Genomic DNA, 24,333 nt, shown 5'->3' with positions numbered 1-24,333 from the left:
CAAAGAGATCCATAGTCTGCCCCCAGGCCAACTCTCTGGCTTCATATCCTATTACACCCTCTCTAATCCATCAACTACCAATTACACTGACTTTTTCTCTTTCCCTTGTACGTGCCAAGCCCATTTTGAGAACTCAGAGACCTCTCTCTTTGCCTGAAGTGTTCTTACCAGGGGTCCATTTGACCATCCTTCTCTTCATTTAGATCTCAACTCAAATATTGCCTCCCTAAAAAAGATATTTTCACTTTACACATCTAAGCCAAACTAGCAGCCTCCTTACTCAGCATGACAGGCCATTGCTGTTTTGCACTTTTCTCATGGTAGTTATCAATAACTGAAATATAAACACCACTTAAATTTCAGGCTTTTCTGAGCCATTTCCTTCCATAATTATTAACATACTAAGAGAGTCTTTATCTTGGTCTCTCCTGAGCTTATCACAGAGCTGGAAACGTATTTGCTCAAGAAATATGATTTTAACGAACGAGTGAATTTCATCATGTAACTACCCTAATAAGATCTTATTAGGTGCTGGTATTGTTATAGTAGAAAAGTCAATCAAATCTCTAATTGGAAAAGCCACTATTCTATCAAGAAGTTTGAAATATTTGGAACATGTGGTATATGTGTGTTTCAGAGTGGGAAGGGTTGAACAGACTACTCTTCCTTCCAAATGGAACACTAGTGGAGAAAAACAGGTGGCTTGTCGCATAAGAGGAAAAACTCAGCCCTTCTGACCTTTTATTTGTTTTAGCTACAAGATTACATCAACCATGGAAATTAGATCAGTTCCTCCCAGTTTAAAAAGAATGGGTGCCAGTTTAATTGGATTTGACATAAAAAATACATTTTAAAGGCCATCCTTCCCACACAGACATTTGGGCTAATATGTCCTCTGACTTCAGATGTTGACAGTGTGTTCAAGTTTGAGGAATCTTGAGAAACAAAAGGAACTGATAATGTTTGTACCCAGCACTAAAGCTCCGATGCACTGCCGCCCGCCTCTGCCTTGTGATGCTGAACAAAAAGGCTTTTTATTCACTCATCAGACATTATGAGAAACCATAACATTTTGAAGCCCCATGGGACTAAACAGATAGTTACGTTAGCAGGTTTCCAGACGATCTGATCAGGTCAACGACTTGTTTGTGGGTAAAACCTTCTGTACTCACACCATTGATATTTGCAAGGACATCACCTGGGAGATGCCAAGAAAAATGAATGTTATGTTGGTTAGTTAAATAATCCCTCCTGACATGCAACTGAAACAAGCAGCTCCGAGTCTTAAAAACATAAAGGAGCTAAGAAAATTCAAGGCAACAAATACATCCTGACCTTCACTCTCAAAACATTTTATTTTCTTGCTATTTAAATGATTCCTAACATGAACAAAAATGTAAGTTACCAGCTTGCAGGCCAGCACAGTGAGCTGGGCTGTCCTCCTGTATTTTGCATATCAAAGTGAACATTTCCGAGGAGCAGGCATTCTGATTCTGGAGCCTGTAAGTCTGTAAAAATTCGGGTGATACATAGTTACTATTTAAAAAACTCAACATCTATTTGCCAAAAAATAAAATGATGTCAATTACCATTAAGCAGTATAATAGGTAAGTTCAAAGGACAATTTGGAAAGGATTTCCACTATAAACTGAATCAAGGTATCAATTTTGCAATTCTACCAGACAATCTGTAGCCAACTCCATTCATAAAGACATCTGTCATAAGAAAGAATGTGAAATGAGAGTGGCTCAAGATTTTACATTTTCAAGCCCAAGATATCACCTGATGCTGTCATGATTACATATTTATTTTAAAAAATTGAGTTTCTCATTTCCCAATGGGATAAAACAACGATGGCCAAGTGCAATGAGAAAAATCCATAAGCAGTTCTCCCAAGCTAAAACGCTCATTATAGGAGTATGAAATTGTACACATGCAACAAGGAGACATGCCAACAATGATTATTTTAAATCAGAGTTCTGCACATAATGACAATCTGCCCTGCATTTATTCAAAAGTACTATAATTGACTCAATTACCTTCATTTCTGAGCACCCTCTGGTATGCCTGTCCTGAATCCTCACCGGTTCATTAGTCACCCAACTAAATTAGAAAAAGTTAAGCTTCGATTCTTGCCTCAATTAGGCACAAGCAGTTTAGTGGTGGTGGGTTTTTTTTTTAATTACACCAAAACACTGAATAGATGTTTGCAAGATATAGTGTCCCAATGACCTATAACAAATATAATTTTCTTTTTCACACATTTAAATTATGAAGTCCAGTTCTACCTAAAAGCAAAATCAGTGTTCTGAGTAGACGTACTCAGATATTCCTAAACATCTGATTCCTAAAATCAAGCTACATTAAAGTACTACTTCCTTGTGAAGAAAATAATGTCTGATGTTCATTCCTTCTTATTCAATAATCTCTGAGGCACCATAAGTCAGCCATATGCGAGCAACTTCTAGAAACTTGGGTCTGTTCACCTCTAAAGGATTTCTATCTAATCTATAAGGCACTTAGAATCCCCATATCTTAAATGTAGAAGAGACTTTAAAGATCGTGCACTACATTCCCATCTACCAGAAATTTCATTAACAGCTTTCCTGCCAGAGGTCTTCTCAGTACAGCCTAGACCATCTGGAGATGAAAGGCTGATCTAGTTCATGTGGTACATGAACAAAAGATATAACTGACACTCCTTTGGGAAACCACTGTTCTAACAATTCGCATTAGCAATGAGACTCTACCCTCCATTCCCAGGGATCCAAGTGAGTACAGTGCAGTGGAAACATGCTGATTTATGTAGCTGGCACCTCCATATTTATTCACATTGGGTGTAAAATTTGGGAGTTAGTGATAGAGAGAAAAAAACAGAAACCCCAAAGTTATAGAAAGAATTAATCAGATACTTCTCTCCTTTACCCAGTCTTCTAGCTCCCATTAAGTAATCAGTGACATTAATGAACCAGTGACATAATGATCACACGTATTTCTTAGAGACATGAAGATCTCTTTGACCTTTCTCATGACCAATGACCTTCATTCTAACATCTGTCATTTGTGGATCTTCTGTTGGTACCAGGAACATCACTAGGTATATTACATGTATTGTTTCATTTAAATCTCCTAAGGATCCCATAAGGCAACCATCGAGAGGATATGAATTCAGGTAAGCATGAGTGCAAAGTCTGCATTCCTATAATGCTGCATGATTCTCATAAATAGCATAAAGCTAGCATCCATGGAGAACCATAGATCTGGTCTCTTCCAAAGTGGTAGGCCAGATCCAAAATATGTATCCACACTGCATCCACAGTATGCGTACATGAAGTTGTATCTGATCTTCAAAAGTTCCCAGAAGCATTTCTCCTATTTGTTGACTGCTGCAAATCTGATGAGTACTAGGGAATAGATTATGATGTGTATTTGACAATAGGGAGCATATACCAAAGAGAATTTACAGGGGTATGGGTTCTTGCATCACGGAGATAACACATACATGCTGCTATTTAAAAGTATAGCCATTAGTTTATGTTGATCTACAAAGGTTCAGGGGTGCTGTGGCCTGACATAGTTTCGACTCTTGCTCCATGGAGAATAAGTGTTTATGGTGTGGGAGAAAAACTTAAGAAAGTGGTGACATATATTATAGCAGTGTAAGAAAAATAAAGGTGAGTAGTCATTTATCCTGTTTTTAGTAGCCACTGCTGCACATCCTTGAGGATATTCTCCTTTAAAAAGAAACAGTGACAAAAAGCAGTGTCTCTACAACAGAATAGGGAGTGTTTCATATAACTGGGGAATAAGAGTGAGTACTATGCTTCTAAAACCTAATGGATTTCACCAATTACTGTGGTAAATTACAGATTTCACCAAATTTAAAAGTAGAAGAGTTCAGAAAGTAGAAGTGATCCTCTTTTCTCCTAGTGCCTTCTCTCTCTTCATTGCAGCTTGAGTCTCATTTTGTTTCTTTACTCATAAAACATGTTTTGCTTAGCAGCTTCCTGTTCCTAATCTTAAAATACACACCGACTTTCCAATTGTGGGGCTGATATCACACCAAAGTTTTCTGAAAGCAGCACTAAAGCTAAGATCTAAAATCTGATATAGAGTGTAAGAATATGATTATGCAAAACACATCCAAAAGACATGCAAACGTACTATGGAAAAAAACCAGAAATGCTTAAGCTACTACTGTTGCACTTAATTGGGTTACACTTCATTTGACCAACCTCACCCGCTTTACAAATGTGGTCATGAAAAAGCAGACAGCAAATAAGCAATGAAATTCTTAGGCAATTATGCTGAAACCTATAAAGACTTAAAAATTTCCTACAGCATGAGGCAATCTGCAAGTAGAGCCAAATGTTCTCAAGTGTTTCAAATAACAATTATAAAGCATTGTCATTAGGAGAAAAAAAGCTATAAATTTCTCATTATGTACAATATGAACTCTTTAGTAGCAAAACGTACCAGGAGCATCCATGAATATATGTGTTCCATACAAACAGATGCATAGTCTTTTGAGTATCTCTTGAATGCCAAAGTAAAATATTTAAAATCTGATATACAGTATAACAATGTGATTATGCAAAACATATTCAAAATGCAAATATATAAAATGCACATCTGTAAAATGTATTTCACTCTTTGATCTAAGACCTGGCTGATACCAACTATTTCTGATCAGTCTGGGACTGAAGGGAAGACTGAAGCAACGAAGCACAAACTGCTGAGCAAATCTCGGGGGGTTTATGTTATCCTCAATGTTTTCTTTCCTTTATAGTACGCAACACACTGAAAAACTACCCCCAAACAACACACACTGAATAAAAATCATAGACTCCACCATTCTCTAATCCTAACTTAATTTTTCCTTTGCACATAACATGACACTTTCTTCCTTGGAAGTCTAGAAAATGTGAAAACTGCCCACCTGAATTTCAAATCCAAATGTTTCATTATCCTGCTTCTCCACAGTAACAAGCTTTCTGTAATAAAAATGTTTAAGAAAGAAACTGTATGAAAATCAAAGTATCACATTTGGCACAGATTTATCATTAAAAATAACTGTCACAATTAAAAATAACTGACATTTATGTAAATTGTAGTATGTAAGATTATGTGTGTGTGTGCATCTGTGTGTGTGTGCGAGAGAGAGAGAGAGAGAGAGAGAGAGAGAGAAGAAGAGAGAAATAGTCTGGAGAGCATATTTTGGGAGAGACAAAAAAAATAATTCAATCTCTTTACCTTTGAGACCAGGAAAAGTCACTTAAAGAACTTGATCTGGTTAAAGCAAGCTGAAAAATACAAAAAAGCATATAGTTATCTCAGGGTCTTCAAGATACACTGTAAAATGTTCTAAACATCTTTCTTTCTCTCTCTCTCTCTCTCTCACTACACACACACACACACACACACACACACACACACACACACACACACACAGTTATTTATCACCTTCTTTGGTCCAGCTCCTGGGAAATTGTTGCGTAAAGGCAGCCATTTCAGTTCTCTAGTGATAGCAGAGGACAGTGGGGAGATGGGATTCTAGGCATTCCAATGAAAAGATTAAGAGAGTCTTAGATAGTAATACAATGTGGCAAAAGAGTTAATATAATGTGGCAAAACTCCAAAGCTTCCAAAGAGAACTTCATCTCTGATGTGTATTTAAAACAGCCTCTGAAAGATTCCCCATAACAATTTGTAATCACACTGAAATCCAAAGAAAAACAGCATACATAGAATGGCATATGAAACCTGAAAACTTTATAGTTTTTGGAGATGATGCTGAAATGACTGTGTTTATTATAATGGTTCATTATGTTACTGTTTTTAGTGGGATAAAATAATCCCTAAACAACCAACACACACAGAAACACAATTCAGGTGAAACCAGGAACTCAAAATCTCAATTCTGCTTATGATTTATTTTTGTAATAGTTTTGAAAGAATGCAGTGCAATTTCCAGCCAAGGAAGAAAAGGAAGCTCAGAATAGTATAAATGGTATAAATAATATCACCTTCATTCCTCTGCACTTTTGGAAAAGATCATATAAACCTAAGCTTTCAGGACACATTCTACCACTGTAAACATAAGAAACGTCAACAAAAGGTGGCAACATATTTTTTAGGAAAATTGTACTAGGTTTTTGTTTTTGTGGGTTTTTTCATTTGTTTCTTGTTTGTTTGTTTGTTTTGTTTGTTTGTTCATAAAATGTTTATTAGCCCTATTCTAAAGTGTTGGTTCAAGGGCCCAAAACATAAGCTACTAGCTAACCTGTGATTTTTAATTGTCGACCTAAAATGGTTGTCATATATACATGAGCACAAAAACATCAAGAGATCAATGCATAGTCAGTCTAGACAAAGCAAAATAAGTAAAGGATGAAACCAAAAGGAGAAAAATACATAGAATATTAATGCTTATGTAACATGTTACACAAATGAAATGCTCATTAAGGCATTCTTTAGGAGTGAAGCCTACACCACTGTAGGAAATTTGAATTACCAGGTACCAAATGTCAGCATTTTCACAAATTTCCTGTAATGGACCAGTGTTAAGAATTCAGCCACCAGTCAGTAAAGCTAATGTAATGGAGAGGTGATCTCTTCTTACCCATTTGCTGTAATTAATTATATTGTCCTCTTTGGTTAGTTCTGGGCTTCAACTCACTTATATGGCACTGAAGACTGAAATAAATTGCTCCGACCCAAAAAGATTCTTCAGTCTTGCTAAAAAGTATCTCTTTTCAATTTATAAGCACTACCTGTGGAATGCCTACAAGGATTGGTATGGTTTGTTGTAACCTGATTTTGCACCTTGTGTATACCATTAACAAGCATAGGGACAATTCATTTATATCAGTGAGTCTCCTTTCAGAAGAGAGCAACAAACTTATTTCCAAGCATTCTCAGTCTCTCCTTTATATTGTACTCATATTTTCTTAATCTATTTTGACTATCTTCATCTGCTTGTTTTCCACCCTTAATTCAAATTCTATAATCATAAGTAGGGCTCTTTTATTCTTTATATAAAAGTTTCTTATGCATCCATAAATAAGGGCTTATATTTTTAAAATATTACTCTTGCTATCAGTATTCATCATATTATTCATATATCCATATATAGAGAGCTATATATATTTATAGATATATGTATATATTTATATAAAATGCACACTGGATCAAATACTTCAAATCTGTACATAATCATCCGTGTGCTTTGGGCCTCTTGGGGAATGTTATTTGTTTTACTTTCTGCCCCAGTGCCCAGCACAGGGCCTGGAATAGAATGGAAACTTAAAAATAGAGAAATAGATAAAAATAAATAAACTACTAAACAAAAATGAAAGCAACTGAGGTGGTTGAAGAGCCAAGTTAAATATTCAAGTTCGGGAGAAATATGTAAAGATAGTCTTCAACATTGTCCTTTATTAAATTCAATAGTATAGAAAAAATCAAAAATAATCACTAAAATACATAAAGTAAAATTTAAAAATCTAATATGTAGCAAGATTTAAAAATGAAAGAAAACAGACAACTGTATATCCATATGCAGAAGAAAGAAACTAGACCATACCTCTCTATATATACAAAAATTAACTGAAAATGAGTAAATGAATGAAAACCTTAATGTACGACCTAAACTACTGGAAGAAAGCATAGGGGAAATGCTTCAGCACATTGGATTGGAATGAGATTTTATGAATAAAATCTTCAAAACACAGGCAACAAAAGCAAAATTAAACTAATGGGATTATATTAAACTAAAAAGATTCTGCACAGCAAACAACAGAATAAAAAGACAACCTGTGGCATGGAAGGAAATATTTGCAAACTACTCATTTAACAGAGGATTAGTATTCATAATATATAATGAACAGAAATACCTCAACAGCAAAAAAAATAAAATAAAACAAAAAATGGACAAATGATCTGAACAGACATTTCTCAAAAAAAAAGACATACAAAGCCAGGTGTGGTGGCTCGCATCTATAATCCCAGCCCTTTGGGAGGCCTAGGTGGGCAGATCGCTGAGGTCAGGAGTTCAAGACCAGCCTGGCCAACATGGTAAAACCCCATCTCTATAAAAATACAAAAATTAGTCAGACATGATGGCCAGTGCCTGTAATCCCAGATACTTGAGAAGCTGAGTCAGAAGAATCACTTCAACCTGGGAGGCAGAGGTTGAAGTGAGCCAAGATAGTGTCATTGCACTCCAGCCTGGTGACAGCAAGACTCCATCTCAAAAAAAAAAAAAGAAAGAAAGAAAAAGAAGACATACAAATGGCTAACAAATATATGAAAAAATGCTCAATATCACTTATCATCAGGGAAATGGAAATTAAAACCACGATGAGGTATCATCAGGATAGCTATTATCAAAAAGACAATAAACAACAAATGCTGGTGAGGATAAGGAGAAGAGGGAACTCTTATACACTGTTAGTGGGAATGCAAATTAGTACAGCCACTATGGAGAACAGTATGGAGGTCCCTCAAACAACTACAAATAGAACTACCATATGATCCTGCAATCCCACTACTGGGAATTCATCCAAAGGAAAGGAAATCATTATATAGAAGAGACATCTGCACTCCCATGTTTATTGCAGCACTATTCACAATAGCCAAGACATGGCATCAACCTAGGTGTCCAACAACAGATGAATGGATAAAGAAAATGTGGTATATATACACCATGGAATACAATTCAGCCATAAAAAAGAATGAAATCCTGTCATTCACAGCAACATGGATTGAACTGGAAGACATTATGTTAAGTGAGATAAGCCAGGAATAGAAAGTTAAACACCACATGTTCTCACTCATATGTGGAAGCTAAAAAAAAGTTGATCTCATACAAGTAAAAAGTAGAACAGAGGATACTAGAGGCTGGGAAGGGTAGGGGGAAAAAACGGATAGGGACACATTTGTTAAAGGATATAAAATTATACCTAGATAGCAAGAATAAGTTCTAGTGCTCCATTCTGTAGGATAACTATAGTTAACAATAATATATTATGTACTAGTTTCAAATAGTTAGAAGGAGGATATTAACAGTCCCAAAACAAAGAAATGATCAATGTGTGAAATGATGGACATGCTAATTACTGTGATCTGATCACCATGCATTCTGTGTATCAAAACATTGCTATGTATACCATGAATATGTATGATTATTATCAACTAAATAAATAAATATAAATTTTAAAACTCAAAAAGATCTAAAATGAAAGAAAAGAGACAAGAGCAAAAAAATTTCAGTCCAAAACAAAAAGTGTAGAAAAAGTACTAATAGAAAACAAAGATAGTAGTGCCTTAGTAGATGGCTGCTAAGTGGATGAATGGTGACAAGAATTACTAAATTATTAGCAAAATTTTGAGCCTTGTCAATTTTAAATGCCCTTTTACTATGCCAGAAATCAGTACATCTACTAGGAACTTCAAGATTTCATCAAATCTGTCTTTTGAATCAAAAGTCATTCTGGATAGATTCAAACGTAAAATCTTTTAATCCACAGGACAGACCTGAAACCTGAACAGAGATTTCCCCACCACTCTACTTCTAACCTTTCTATCTAGCTAATTGACTAGTTACAGATGAAAATATTTGTCTAGCACATCATGAGAAGCGTAGCAGATGTTCAATTTCTGTAGACTGGCTGATTTGGGTTATCAGCAACACCAAAAGTCAGATTAAGTCAAATTACAAATTAGTTTCCATTCTATATTGGCTGCAAGGCTGTTTCAAGCACCTAATACTTAAACAAAAGAACAATTTAAATAAATTAAGCACCATCAAATTCTCTGACACGTGTCACATCTTGACACAAAGCCTGCTTGTTTTTGATCTGGGCTGTCAGACTCAGGCGATGTGGAAAGCAATGTTCCCAGGGTCCAACCTAGCTCACACACCAAACTACCTGCCTAAAGTGAAATGAAGTGTGTCTAAGGTCTTATCAAGGGTTTTGCACTTTGGGAAAGAAAGCCTTTCCTGCATGTGTTTCCCTAGAGCGAGCAGCCTATTCAAGAATCTGACCAGTGAGGTTTATGTTCCCCAGTCAACCCTCCCAGCCAGAACCTTTTCTAAGGGTTGTACTGATGGCACCAAAAATCATGAATGAGGAAATGGTGTGCAATTCACAGCATATGCTGGCAACAGCTGTCTTTTATTACACATTATCTAATATGAGAAATCTAGGTTTAGCAATTTGGCAGGCTTGCAAACTACACATTCAATTATGACTGCTGAATAGACAAAGCTTCTTAACTCCTTGCTAACCATAATACATTGATACCTAGGGTTGGGCTTACAATCACTCTTCTGTTTTTTTGTCAGATGACTTAAAAGTTCAGGCATTAATATTCAAAATGTAATTTTTTCTACTCTACAGTGATTCCACACATTCCTCTTCATTGAGAAACCAAGACCAAATACTTCAGCTGTCGATTTTTGAAAGATAGGAGTAGTCAGCAGCTCCGCAGAGAAGCTCAAAGTTCAACACTAGCCACTTCTGGGGCTAAGTTACAGGGGGTTACTTCTACCTGGTCCCCACTCTATATTCTTATTTCCTGAAAGTGTTTGGGAGGGTGCTGGGGAGAGAATACTAATTCGGGAGTGAAGTTTTTTGTCATTGTTGCTTGTTTCAAAGGTCCCAAAATTATGTGTTCTTCTCCCTTTCCAGTCGCCTTCCTCACTCCCCAATTCTCCCATGCAACCCCCACACCCTTTTAAGTAAGGAGCATTAGGATATTAAGGCTCCTCAGACTATTCAAAGATGCAACAAAATAATAGAGCTGAACTTAATTTCCTAACATTAAGTGCCCGGGGAAACCTAAGTACAATACTGCCATTTCCAAGGAAGATCTGATTGTGGGCTCACAGACCTCTTCAAGAAACATTATTCGATATTGACCAAGCATGCCACAATATGGATTGAAGAATAATTTTCAAAGTCTTTTGTTGTGAAATTAGCAAAATTTTCTACCTGAAATTGTCAGGAGGTGTTTAAAATCTTTGGTGCAGTTTAGGACAGTTGGAGTTACAGCACCTGATGGGTGTGCCACTGTAGGGCGGAACCCAGCCCAGCAGTGTACACATCGCAGAATAGAGCACACACTCCCTATCTGAACCTGTAGATGAAATCAGCCTTCCAGAAGTAGCCTATGTAGTAATAATGAGATAACTGAAAGAAATTTAGGAAACGACAGTCAGTCTGTGGTACCACTAAAGTTTGTGGACTTGTTTGTTCGTTCCCTAGTTCTCACTATAGCATTCTGTAAAAACTGCTTTCCAAAAGCAACGTACTACTGTTATGAGAGTGGGTGGTAAGACACAGTCACTACTCCTTTGGCATCATCGATAGAGACTGTCCTTAATTCCTCCTGTCTCCTTCCTACAGAGCTTTCCATTGCAGAGATTTTTTTTTTTTTGCCCTAAAACTGTGTTCCCAAGTAGAAGCCATACTGGGGTGTCTGACACTTCCTACAAGTACAGGTATTGAGATAATATGCACACAGAGAAATCTATTTTTAAATAACTCTGAGTGTAAACACCCAATTGATTCTGAAGACTAATTTGAAACTAAAGCTAACCAGATATAGCTTTGCAGAAACCAAAGCCAACAATAACAAGAAGTATGAGCTGTTGACGTCAGCCCTGAAAGTGTTGAAAATAACAGTAGGCAGAGAAACACCTGCTCATGTGATTGCCTCACAAGGATCTTGTTGCCTGCAATTTAGTCTGTGCCAAATGGGTGATTATTCTCTAAAAACCAGTTAAAGGAAATGAACATCCATTTGGAAGATTGTGAAATGTTGGGATAAACTTGCATCAAGTCTCATTGATGATAATTGTACGGAATCAGAACTATCATGTACAAGAAGTTTTGTTTTGCTATTTTTTAAAGCAATTCTCACAACAGTAAGAAAAAGCCATTTGAATAGGAGGAGTCTACCACGTGAAAGAATTTGAGAGAAGGGGAATAAGAAGACCTAGAAAAGATAAGAACATCTGCATAAATTAATTTGTATGGGGATGTGTGTGTGCCTGTGTGCATATACACATATGCATATACACACATGTGCATTTCATATGCCAAAATCCATCTCTATCTTCCTCTGATAATCAGCCTCTCCTACTGATTGCCTTCTTTCAGTTCACGCTATCTTCACCCTGGCTTAAAACCAGATGTGACTCCTCCATCTTAGTCCCTTTCATATTAAAGTCTTTCAGTCTCCTTTCTGTTTCCCCATTTCCTCTTTCTCCAACTACTGCAAAAGTTCCTCCCTCACTACGAGTCTCTACTCACTAATCCACCACATTTCAGGAACAAGGTTCCTGAAATCCTCTACTTCTCAAACACGTTCAGAGGTCTTCTGTGCTGGCTTTTTCAGGGGAAGTTGTCCAACTGTTCTGTAAAGCAGCCCAGCTCTGAGGTCTCCTCTCACCTCCTACACACTAACCAGGTTCTCCTAAATATTGTGCTGTTATACAAAAAAAGTCCTGCAGGCACTAGGATCTGTGCCTCAGCTTCAATTTCTCCTTTGTTCTGGAATGCCCTTCAATATCTGGAATATCTATCTCCAAGGCTGTATTTAAAGATGTTTCACTTGGATGAGAATATGCATGTTGTTTTACTTTGCGTGACATCCATTCTTTCTGCTTACTGAATTGCAAACAGTATATGGGCAGGAAACATTCCCTTCTCGTCTTTTTACCCCTCCTACACTCAGCACGATGTCTGTCTCCTTGTAGGTGCTCAGAAACCATCTGATGCATTGAAATGCATGGGCTAGAGAGTGGATCAAATGAGTGAGGTTGCAGGTATGGAGAACAGAGAGCATGGAAAGTTCCCACCCTGATTCAGAAAGTACCCACTCTCTCTAGAATAAATAAATAAATAAATAAATCATAGTGAACATAGTGTGATAGCTTCATGGCAAATATAAAGAAAATCTGACTGCTTTATATCTGAAAACTGAATAAAGGTGTCGGCACTTCTCACATTGCTTTATTTTCAGACAGGTTGTAGACTGATAAAACGTTTATCATTACATTAAAGCTTGTAAAATAAAAACAAACTTTTAGATTGAAAACAATCAATAGTCCAAATCTTGGAAAATTATGCCCTTATCTTCATTGTGAAAAATACCAAGGAATCAGCTATATACATCACTGAAAAAGGCCATGTCTCTGCCACTATGCCATATCTCTCTAATCCTGAATTTAGAAGGCTTAAGAGAAGCACATGATGTACATGCAAGACTTAAGCGCAAAAATTCTTGCTTTATGGAAATTCTAAATATTTTCTGTACAAATGCTATATTGAAATTCAAATATGTACCTGGGGATTTAGAGCAAGTTGTATAAGAAAATCCTGAAGGGGTATTATGGTTAAAAAATTTTTTTACATGTTAGAAATTGAAGAACAAAAAATCAAAATAAATTCAGTTAGACATAGATTTTTCCAAATGAGTTTTCATCCCTAGAGACAAACTTTGCAATGAAAATACTAAAAATAGCATAACCTATCATTTAATAAGCACGCACTGAATGTCAGTCACTGTGTGAAGCACTGCACAGTTCCTTATTTAAGCAACATAAGAATCCAATAAGGGTAGTTCTATTATTATCCCCATTTTAGAAAAAAGGAAACTGAAGCTTAGAGAGGAGAGGCTTGTTCAAGATCCCACAGCCACTAAGTGGTAAGCTGATATTGAATCTGGCAATCAACTATTCAAAAAAAAAAAATCTTACTTTCCAATAGCACGAGGCATGTCCCAGAGCCCTAGAGATGAAGATATTTAACTTAGTCAACAAAATTTGTCCTCAAAAATGTATTTTTTATTTGCTTATGAACTGAAATGACCATCGAGGACTTTGGGTGAGGATGGAAGGGAAAGAATCAGTGGAGACACAATGGGGAAATGATCATTAATTCTCACACTGGTTGCATCTATATAAACCATCTTCAAGTTTGTTATGCTTAATGATTTTTATTTTATCTGAGCACTTCTTCAAATGAGAAAAACAATCGTAATTTTTGCCTTGAAAAAAAGTTTGATTGTGGTCTCAAGTCTTCAGACTGTTTCACCTAGCTCTGTGAGCATCTCATCTCCTCCACCCACATAATCAGCCACTAATTCCAAAGCCTCTAAAATATCACTGTTAGTATGAAGTCAGACAAACATACCATTCTACTCTCAAGAGAACATGAACACTCTAAAGGGTACAAAACAGCAACCATACCTGCTTTCTTCCCCGAGGCAGAGTAGCCACTGTGTCTGCCAGCATTTGAATCCTTCTATTATCATCCATTGTAAGGCTGCCTGTGAGTGTGGAGTAAGAGTTATACGCTGGCCCAGCACAGAAGTCCGCCAAATTGCCATTGCTGCTGTGTTGCAGGAGCCTTTGTAAAGACATTGTGAATAAAGATCACTCCAGCTAGCACATGGTTGAGTGGCCTTGCAGGTGGGGGAAGCTAAAAGTACAACTCTGACAAGTAATCAAAAGTAGCAAAGCAGAAAGAGCCCATGTGACCTCTGTGGTTTGAGGAACTTGTTACACAAACCATCTCTTGTAACTCACTCCCATTTCTCAAAGCTTTTTTTTTCTTTAAGCTCCTGGGAGAACCTGGCTAATTTTTACAGTTGAAAAAAGAAATCAACTTTTTGTTTTCCCCTCAAACAGCCAGAACTCTTATGCTTTTATGTTCTGTGGCAAGTGTATCCACACCATTTGCCATTTTTTTCTTAAAAAAGGAAAGAAAAACATCCCCAAATACTACCATTTGTTTCCCATTCATTCTCTTACTTAACATTAGCAATGCAATGCAAAGGTCAGCACACAAGGATATTCAGTTCTTGTGAATATAAGCAAGAATTACAGGTGCTGGTCATAATGTTCTCTCTCGATGTCCTTATAATGTGCTTTCGCTGAAGTATACCCTAGATCGTTAATGTTCATCAAAAAGACATTATATCTGCCACTGGGCTTGTAAGCATTCAGCATTCTTCTGGTTGCCCTTTTACTACTTTGCCCTTACTAAAATTACCCATGATCTTTACAAGGTACAATGGGAAGGGAAAGCCAGCACATTTAGGGCACAATGTTGCCATTTCTTAGACGAGACTTAGTGGCAGCATCAGCAAGTTGTCCCAGGGGAGGAAAGGAGTGGGCAGAAAGGTAACAGGCAAGCCAAGGTGGCACAAGAATGTTGCCTGTTGGTCCCTGGATGTGCATATGGGTCAAGGGCACCATCACTAAGTACTCAAGATCACAGATGCTTTTTTTTCCTTTGGCAGAGGTTGGGGGCAGGTAGTTTTGAGAGAACTGGTTTCAGTGGAGGGGTAGGAGAGGCAAGTAAAAGGAAGAATCGAAACAAAAGTTAAAAAGAGAAGTTTTACATGGCACAAAAAGTCAAATGTGCTTTTTAGAATCTCTGACGGTCAATACTGGAATTTCAAAGAGTTAGAAAATCTTTGAACTAAAATGGAATGTGTGTGTACTGGAAGTGAAGGTGAATTCAACTCAAGCAGATATAAATAGTAAAATCTGAATTAATAGTGTTTCAAAAGTTGAAGCCAAGTATAGATTTTAAAAACTCTATCATGGCATGATTCATTATACTGAAATTGAATTTTGACATGGGCAAAGTGTTGTCACCAAAAATATATCTAAATTGGGAATAAAAACATGTATGTTTTCAGAAGCCAGGTGGGTAACATAAATGTGTAAGGCAAAAGGGAGTGGTAAATACCTTGGTAACCAAAGAACATATCAATTACAAAGACATTCATGTAAAATCTATACTTATAGATATGTACAGCTATGTATACATGTATATGTGGGGTGTGTTTGTGTGTATGTGTATATTAGGAAGAGATAGAAATTGACTTTAAAAGCCTTTCTAGGCTATGAGGCACGTTACTTAAATCAACATTATTAATGGAGGACAGCTGTTCGCAATTTCCTAGGAATTTGATAAAGTTATGTAAACATTTTTAATATTCTTAATATTTTAAAATGCTAAATGAAATTATACATTTGCTTAATATAAGGACACCCATTTAAGCCAACTGATTCTCCCATTTTTACAAATACTACTAAAATTGTACCAATTCATTGTTATACTAATCTTAAGCTGATGTAACTCATAGATCGGCATTCAATTAAGAAACTGGAAAATAATTTACTTATTACTTAATGAAATGTGTTTAACAATTAAAATTTTTCAAATCATGGGATCCCTGGATACAAAACAAGAGTCAAAAAACAGCTCTGACATCCAGCCACCCCAAATCAATATGGTCACACCTGTTAATTACAAATATATGACCTTGTCTGTTTTTATTGGTCAGTTTCCTGTTTTGCCAGCTCCTGTGTCATGCCAGTCACTAAATATTTTTAATAATATCCCCATCAACAGTGTGCCTCGTGAGAAAGCATGGACAAACAGTAATCTTTTAAGGGGAATGTGACTTCCAAACATCAAATCCTTGACTTACAAAGTTGTTACTACTGTTTACAACATCTCTTTTCTTTTAGGATTTACCTTAGGAAAATTGTTATTCCCCTTCAGTCTCCTTTTTATTTAGAGAGGTGATTCTGAAAATGAATCAGATCAAGCTATTTAGGTACTCAAAACGTTTCAGGAGTATCTCACTATTCACAAAGTAAAATAAAATAAAAATCATTTTATATTCTTATCTGATTCATTCTCTGAAATGTCATATCATTTTTTTAGATCGTTCTTTTGACACTTAATATATTTTAGTTAGGGCAATAGTTAATTGTATCTGTTTCTCTGCTAATGTCCAATTTCCTTGAAAGCAAGGGACATATTTTATCTTTAAATGTATACTTTATATCCTACATATAAAAATTGTTCAATAAATGTGTGTTAATAAAAAGAAAAAGGTAGAAGCAGTAGATATTAAACAAAATGAATTAAACAATAGTGCTGTGTGGTATTAATAAGGAAAAAAATATATCTGTAGGAAATGTATGTACTACAAGCTCATATTCCAAAGTGTTACAATTTTCACTAAGGGGTGAGCTGAAAGATGAGGGAGAGTCTCTTAAAAATATGTCTACGTGTTTTCTTTTCTCCGCCTCCCAGGTTCAAGCAGTGCTCCTGCCTCAGCCTCCCAAGTTGCGGGGACTACAGGCGCGCACCACAATGCCCAGCTAATTTTTGTATTTTTTTAGTAGAGACGGGGTGTCACCATGTTGGCCAGGATGGTCTCAATCTCTTGACCTCGTGATCCGCCCACCTCAGCCTCCCAAAGTTCTGGGATTGCCTGCCGTGTTTTCTAAAAGCTAAAGTTTGTTATGTGGGGCATGGTTCTTCTTTGGGACATTTTGTTCATGAGTATGCAAACACCCTTGGAAGGAATTAATCTTTAGTACAAATGAGATGAACACTGAAGGCCTATAACATGGAGATTTCATAGGGTCAGGTGAGAGGAATATGCCTAAAGTATGGAACACTGAAAGAAAGGTGGAAAGGTTTGCAAGACAAACTGAGCTAACCTTATAATCATTCGTAAAAATCTCAGGCAGCTGTAAGAGGGTTGACAACAGGGTTCCAGTGTCACACTGCTTAGATTCAAATCCTAGCTCTGCTGCTTTAAAGGCTATGAACTGAGTTGTGTCCCTGAAAATTCATACATTAAAGTGCTAAGATTCCATGTGACTATATTAGAGATAGGGCCTATAAGGAGGTTAATTAATTATTTAAGGTCAAATGAAGTCATGAGGATAAGGCTCAGACCCGATCGGATTAGTGCCCTCGTAAGAAAATGTGGCAGAGGGCTGTCTCTCCACCATGTGAGGACACAGAAAGAAGGCAGCCTAGGGGGCCGTGGTGGCTCCGGCCAGTTGTCCTGGTGCTTGAGGACGTGAGGCCATGAGTTCAAGGCCAACCTGAGCAACGTTACATGCTCTCATTGATTAACCAAAAAAAAAAAAAAAAAAAGGCAGCCTTCTGCAAGCCAGGAAGAGAGCCCTAACCAGGAATTGAATCTGCCAGTACCTCAATCTTGGATTTCAGCATCTAGAATTGTGAGAAAATAAATTTCTATTGTTTAAGCCACCCAGTGTATGGTATTTGTTATGCTATGGTATTGGTTAGGTGGTTTGAACTGACAAATATACTCTCTAAACCTCAGTGCTCATTTATCTAAAACAAATATTTGCAGGAAAAAAGAGACAGAATTGTCCATGTATGGCATATGCTATAAAGTAAGCTATATCTATTGAATTTTGCTCTAAGTAACAAGAATTCAAAAGGAAAAGCTAAAAAGGAAATGACATTAATTCTATATGAATAGCCCTATTCATTACCAAATGACTTCACATGCAGCAAGGATGCTCTTGCCGCACCTGTAGAAGTCTGAAGGCTACATGTAAATTCCTTACCATCAAATATCAAGATGTGTTTGAAAATCTTCATCAGAGCCAACATCTGAAATTTCTACATCATTGTTAGAAATAGAAGAAGAGTAACTGGTTGCTTAAAAAATGAGATTTCTTTTATGCCTTTCTGATCTTAAGATAGTTGTCGAGATCTTTGTTTGTTTTATTTTTGCTGTTTGCCTTTATTTGCACAGGAAGATTTTATTTGGCTTCCTGGAACATTGTAGGGTTTTGTTTTGCTTTGCTTTGCTTTGCTAATTTGTTTTATTTTGGTCTTTTGCCTTTATTTGGATGGGAAGTTTTTATTTGGCTCTCTGGACTGATGTAGGAGATGGTTAAAGTCACATAGACAAAATTTGAATATTGTGCCTTTGAATTTATATAAGGTAAATTTAATTTAGTAAGGTTACTCTCATAGATAAGAATCCACTAACTGTGAAAACTGTTCTGCCCTATGTACCACCTTATTTGAGTGATGCAGCTGGGTAGACAGATATCCTCAGTTTCCCCAAACATTCAGTGTGGGTCATTGGGATTATGAACACTACTCCCCAGAGAGTAATAGCCTTCTTCAGAAAATGATAAACTAAAAATCTGTAACTAGGACTGGCCCTGAAAAATAGGCAGCTCAGGAAATGTAAATAATAGAAACAAAGTTCATAATGACCCTATATTAGAAATCCTAATGTGATATAAACCAAATATTAGCTTAGGGTTGTGACATGCATATTTAAAAGAGCACAAAGAAAAACTTTAAACCTAATATAAATAATAGCAGTATATAGAATCTATTCCGTTTTTAATACAAGTGCAAGGAAACAATTTTCTGACTGATTCAAGTTTAATTCAATCAAATCATGAAGCTATGGGTAGATTGCAATATCATTCAAGGGATTAAGCCAATAAATTCAATTAGGGCTTTAAATAGATTATCTAGATCAGTCTTTCATGAAATAACTCAGTCAGATAATTTCAACATTCTTTTAAATGTAAAAGTAGACACATTCATTTGGTGCACTTATCACGTAGAAACATCATTAACTGCATTTTTTAAATTCCATTTGCTTCTTTATCTATTTCAGGTTTAGGGAGAGTACTTTGAGCATGTTGGGCATATGGCAGAGACGGCTCTCTAAGAGGGTCCAGGTTGAAGGTTCACAGTAGTATTAGGGACACTTGGAGGCAGTCGGTATGTGTACAGGTTTTAAAAGGCAGCTTCTCCTGTGGACTTGTCCATATATCTATATAAAATGCTGTGAATGCATCAGGGTTGTTTGAGTCTTAAGAGATAGTCTATGCAATGATTTTAAAACTGTACTCATGAAAATGTAAGAAGATCCTTTGAATGACCTGGGAAAGAAGGGAAAAAGAGGGGAAAAAAAAGACATGAGAGGGGGATTCTGAGATTTTCAGCCCCAACATCGACCACAGCAGTTGTAATTGCTTTGCTTTATATTGTGTTCCTATTCACAACACATGATTTAATCGGGTTAAACAATAAAACTGAATGAAAACACAGGCCTATAGAAGACGGAAAGGACTCTTCACATAGAGTGTGAAGAACAGTAGACTATTGAATCCCTCTATTAAAAAGAACTGTCAGCCCTCTAATGAGTTCCCCAATTCTACAGACTATCTCCTTTTTAGAGAGACAAGACCCTAACAGTACAAAATCTCTTTAAAATGAAACACAAAGTAATCAGGATAACCAATAGTTAAAGTACCTCTAATTCTGGATTTGTCTAAAATTCATTCAAAACAATATTTGTTCAGTAACCTATTAAGACAAAGGGAGAGAGAGTTTAACTCAATTAGAATCAACAACTTTTGTGTACTAAGGGAATTGTCCTATAATATGGAGATGCCTTTCCAAGAAAGATGAAGGCTTTAAGAGAAATATATGATTGGTTGACCACTTATTACAAAGAGTATTTTCCTTCTTTGAGGACTATTATCGTCAAAAAAGAAGTAGCTATTTTTCTTTTAAAGTTACTTAATTAATAAAATATGTCCAATCAAGATCAAGTTATATATAGAGAGATAATTTTCATTCAGTTTTATTTTTAACCTGATGTATATGTATTTTTATCTTGCTGCCATAACAACCATGAAATAAATGAATTATATTAGTCACACCCAATGAGTATATCCAAAATTGTAGAGGATATTGAAAAAGTAGTCAAAGATCTATCCTTTAAAAAAATATAGGTCAGGCGAGGCGGCTCATGCCTGTAATCCCAGCACTTTGGGAGGCTGAGGTGGGCAGATCATGAGGTCAGGAGTTCAAGACCATCCGGGCTAACATGGTGAAACCCCCATCTCTACTAAAAATACCAAAAATTAGCCAGGCATGGTGGTACACGCCTGTAGTCCCAGTTACTCAGGAGGCTGAGGCAGGAGAATTGCTGGAATCCAGGAGGTGGAGGCTGCAGTGAGCTGAGATCACAGCCTGAGCAACAGGATGAGACTCCATCTTAATATATATATATATCTGGCATAACAATGGCAAATTTTCTAGATATAGATAATTCTTACATTAATCTTTCCAGACCATAAAACCAGTTGTCTATAAAATTAACCTGATCCAAAACTAATAACAGAAGATAAAAAGGAAAAAAAGGAAGGAGAGAGGGAATGAGAGAGAGGGAGAGAAGGAACTAGGCCAACCTCATTTTTTAATGTGAACACAAACATCTTAATTAAAATATCAAATTGAATTAATCAGTGTGCTAAAATAATGCCTCTCAACCAAATTGGACATACTCCAGGATACAAGAACAGCTCAATAAGTATGTAAAATATTAATGGAAATTACTAAATTCTGCATTAAAAAGAAATTAAATTCAATGTAATAGTTGTCAAAGCTATTAAGGTTCATTTTTGCTTTTAAAAATTCCAAGTAAGCTAGGGATAGAAGGAAAAATACCTTAACATAATGAAGAGTATCCACCAGAAATACCCATCAAACATTAACCTTTATATTAAAATGTAGGCCAGTCCCGGTGGCTCATGCCTGTAATCCCAGCACTTTGGGAGGGCAAGGTGGGTAGATCACGAGGTCAGGAGTTTGAGACCAGACTGGCCAACATGATGAAACCCTGTCTGTACTAAAAATACAAAACTTAGCCGGGTGTGGTGGCAGGTGCCTGTAATCCCAGCTACTTGAGAGGCTGAGGCAGAAGAATTGCTTGAAACCGGAAGGCAGAGGTCGCAGTGAGCCGAGATTGTACCACTACACTCCAGCCTGGGCAACAAGAGTGAAACTCCATCTCTGCCTCAGAAAAAAAGAGAGAGAAAGAAAAGTAAATGCTTTTATTATCTTAAGAAGGAAGAGCACGATGACCATAACCATCATCACTCTTCACACTTTGACAGTACATCACAAGTAAAAGGTATAGAATTTATAAAGAAACAGAACAGAACAGAACTGTCAAGTTTGTTGATTATATGACTTCATAACTAGACTATCCAGGACAATTCATAAAAAACAAAAACCTGGTAAGAATTTTTCTGAACTATAGCATTCAAAAGACAATATACAAATATGAAGAAACAAGTAGCAATTATGTTATATATTTGTTAATGTTATATTATAATATTATTTTATTACAAAAGAACTTATAAGAATGGGAGAAAGACACATCAAAATAGTCAAAAAGTCATAAACTGAAATGAACTTAGTAAGCATTCTTAAGATGTTATGAAGAAAATTCTAAGGCCGGGTGTGGTGGCTCATGCCTGTAATCCCAGCACTTTGGGAGGCAGAGGCAGAGGCAGATGGATCGCCTGAGGTCAGGAATTCAAGACAGCCTGGCTAACATGGTGAAACCCTGTCTTTACAAAAAATACAAAAATTAGTTGGGTGTGGTGGCACACACCTTTAGTCCCAGCTACTTGGGAGGCTGAGGCAGAAAAATAGTTTGAATCTGGAGAGCGGAGGTTGCAGTCAATCAAGATTGCACCACTGCACTCCAGCCTGGGTGACACAGAGTGAAACTCTTTCTCAAAAAAAAAAAAAAAAAAAAAGATTCTAGAGTTTAGACTAAGGAAAAGTTATGCTATGTTCTCATATGAGAAGAGCCCTTTTTGTAAAGATGTTTATCATCCCCAAATGTTCTAAAATAGTTAGTTTACTGCAAGTAAAACAAAACCTCTATGGAGGTTTTATTTGTTTGCTTGCCTGTTTGTTTATAAAATTTGACATATACTCTTACACTTATCTGAAAGATAAAGTGCACAAGACTAGCCAAGAAAAATCTGAAAATAAAAAAGGCAAGAATTGGAGGTAATGATGGGCATTGGGAAAACTATCTTTAATATTAATGGGTTAGAACTGTATTGTCAAATAGAAAACGTCAATTAAAATAATGTCTACAAATATAATATTGTCAAAAGAATACAGACACCCAAAACATACCCATGCATGTGTAGAAATTTATTATTCCATGAAGTTATCTCAATGTATTAAGAAAAGAGTATGTCTTCCAACAAATAAGACTGGAACCCATTTGAAATGAACTTAAATCTTAGCTTTTTTTCACAATATAATAGTAATTTCCAGGCAGCTTTAGGAGTTAGAAAGGTAAAAATAATTTAAAATCTATAAAAGAATAGCAGAAAATATAGAATATTTAATAGAATCAGGTTGGGAATGCTTTTTCTGACAATACATAAGAGCCCAGAAAGCATTAGCAATGTAAACAAGAAAAACTTCTGTTCAATGAAAGCTATAATATACATGGGTGAGAGCTAAGTGAAAGATAGCAATAAATTATTTGTGACACACAATTGCTTAATGGCTGTAATAGAGTGCTTAAAATTATATTTCTCCGCAAAGTATATTTAAATACCTAAGGCTATAAACAGATAATTTACAGGTGAAATAGAAATTATCAATACATTTATTAAAGGAACTCACCCTCATTAGTAATTAAGAAAACAAAAATTGAAATAGTTAGATACTAGTTTCTGCCCACCAAATAAACAAAAATAATGAAGTTGGGTGATATCCAGTATTGGCAGAGTTGCAGGTAAGTAAGCACTTAAACACTCTGGTAGGAGTACAGATCAATAAAGACATAATCACAGTGGGGTAATTTGACAGTATCAAAATTTTAAATGTGCAACATGCAATGTGTTACACTTTTGACACTTAATGGTAGTGAATCTTTTTTTAAGAATTGACCCTTAGGGTCAGGTGCAGTGGTTCACACCTGTAATTCCAGCACCCTGGGAGGCCGAGGTAGGTGGATCACCCAAAGTCAGGAATTTGAGACCAGCTTGCCCAACATACTGAAACCCCATTTCCACTAAAAATACAAAAATTAGCCAGGCCTGATGGCAGGCACCTGTAATCACAGCTACTCGAGAAGCTGAGGCAGGAGAAGGGCCTGGACCCAGGAGGCAGAGGTTGCAGTGAGCCGAGATCAAGCCACTGCACTCCAGCCTGGACAATGGAGTAAGACTCTGTCTCAAGAAAATAATATATTTATATATTGACCCTGTGGAAATACTTCCATATGTGCCAAAAACAATTCAAGAATAATTCTTGTGGCACTGTTTGTGATTGCAAAAAATTGGATTTTAAATTTACATTAATAGGGAACTGGTTAAATAATTCATGGTAATTTAATTTAATGGAACACTTTGCACCCATTAAAAAATATAAATTAAATATTTATATGCTGATAAATATTTTTAAGTCAAAGTGGAGAAAAAGGTAGAACAATAGGTATGGTGTGATCCAATTTATACTTTTTTTCTTAAAGTTCACATATATATGAATACTAACATGTATAGACATTTTTTAAAAAGACTAGAAAGTTACACACCAACCTGTTAATAGAATAGTGGTTACTTTTGGAACAGTTGTGGGAGAAGGTGGGGAGAAAGATTCAAAGTTT

At 36.3% G+C, this 24,333-nt stretch overlaps 1 protein-coding gene across 2 annotated transcripts in view; it reads right to left on the bottom strand.

The window, feature by feature from the left end:
* CYTIP (cytohesin 1 interacting protein) overlaps window positions 1–24,333 on the bottom strand; it is a 74,399-nt gene that overhangs the window by 16,962 nt on the left and 33,104 nt on the right. The window contains exons 1-5 of one of the 2 annotated variants that reach the window (XM_002749424.7): window positions 14,261–14,502; window positions 5,254–5,303; window positions 4,940–4,994; window positions 1,406–1,508; window positions 1,105–1,198 (exon numbers count right to left, since the gene is read on the bottom strand). In XM_002749424.7, the coding sequence (XP_002749470.1) occupies window positions 1,105–1,198; window positions 1,406–1,508; window positions 4,940–4,994; window positions 5,254–5,303; window positions 14,261–14,434 (476 nt within the window). In that variant the 5' untranslated portion in view covers window positions 14,435–14,502. Of the gene's footprint in view, window positions 1–1,104; window positions 1,199–1,405; window positions 1,509–4,939; window positions 4,995–5,253; window positions 5,304–14,260; window positions 14,503–24,333 lie in introns of those variants that run through there. The other variant, XM_035304852.3, reaches the window with a different exon arrangement.

Source organism: Callithrix jacchus, chromosome 6 (assembly GCF_049354715.1).
Source record: "Callithrix jacchus isolate 240 chromosome 6, calJac240_pri, whole genome shotgun sequence".
Classification (NCBI taxonomy): domain Eukaryota; kingdom Metazoa; phylum Chordata; class Mammalia; order Primates; family Cebidae; genus Callithrix; species Callithrix jacchus.
The sequence above is the reverse complement of the archived record's forward strand: the minus strand, read 5'-3'. Positions and strand labels throughout refer to the sequence as shown.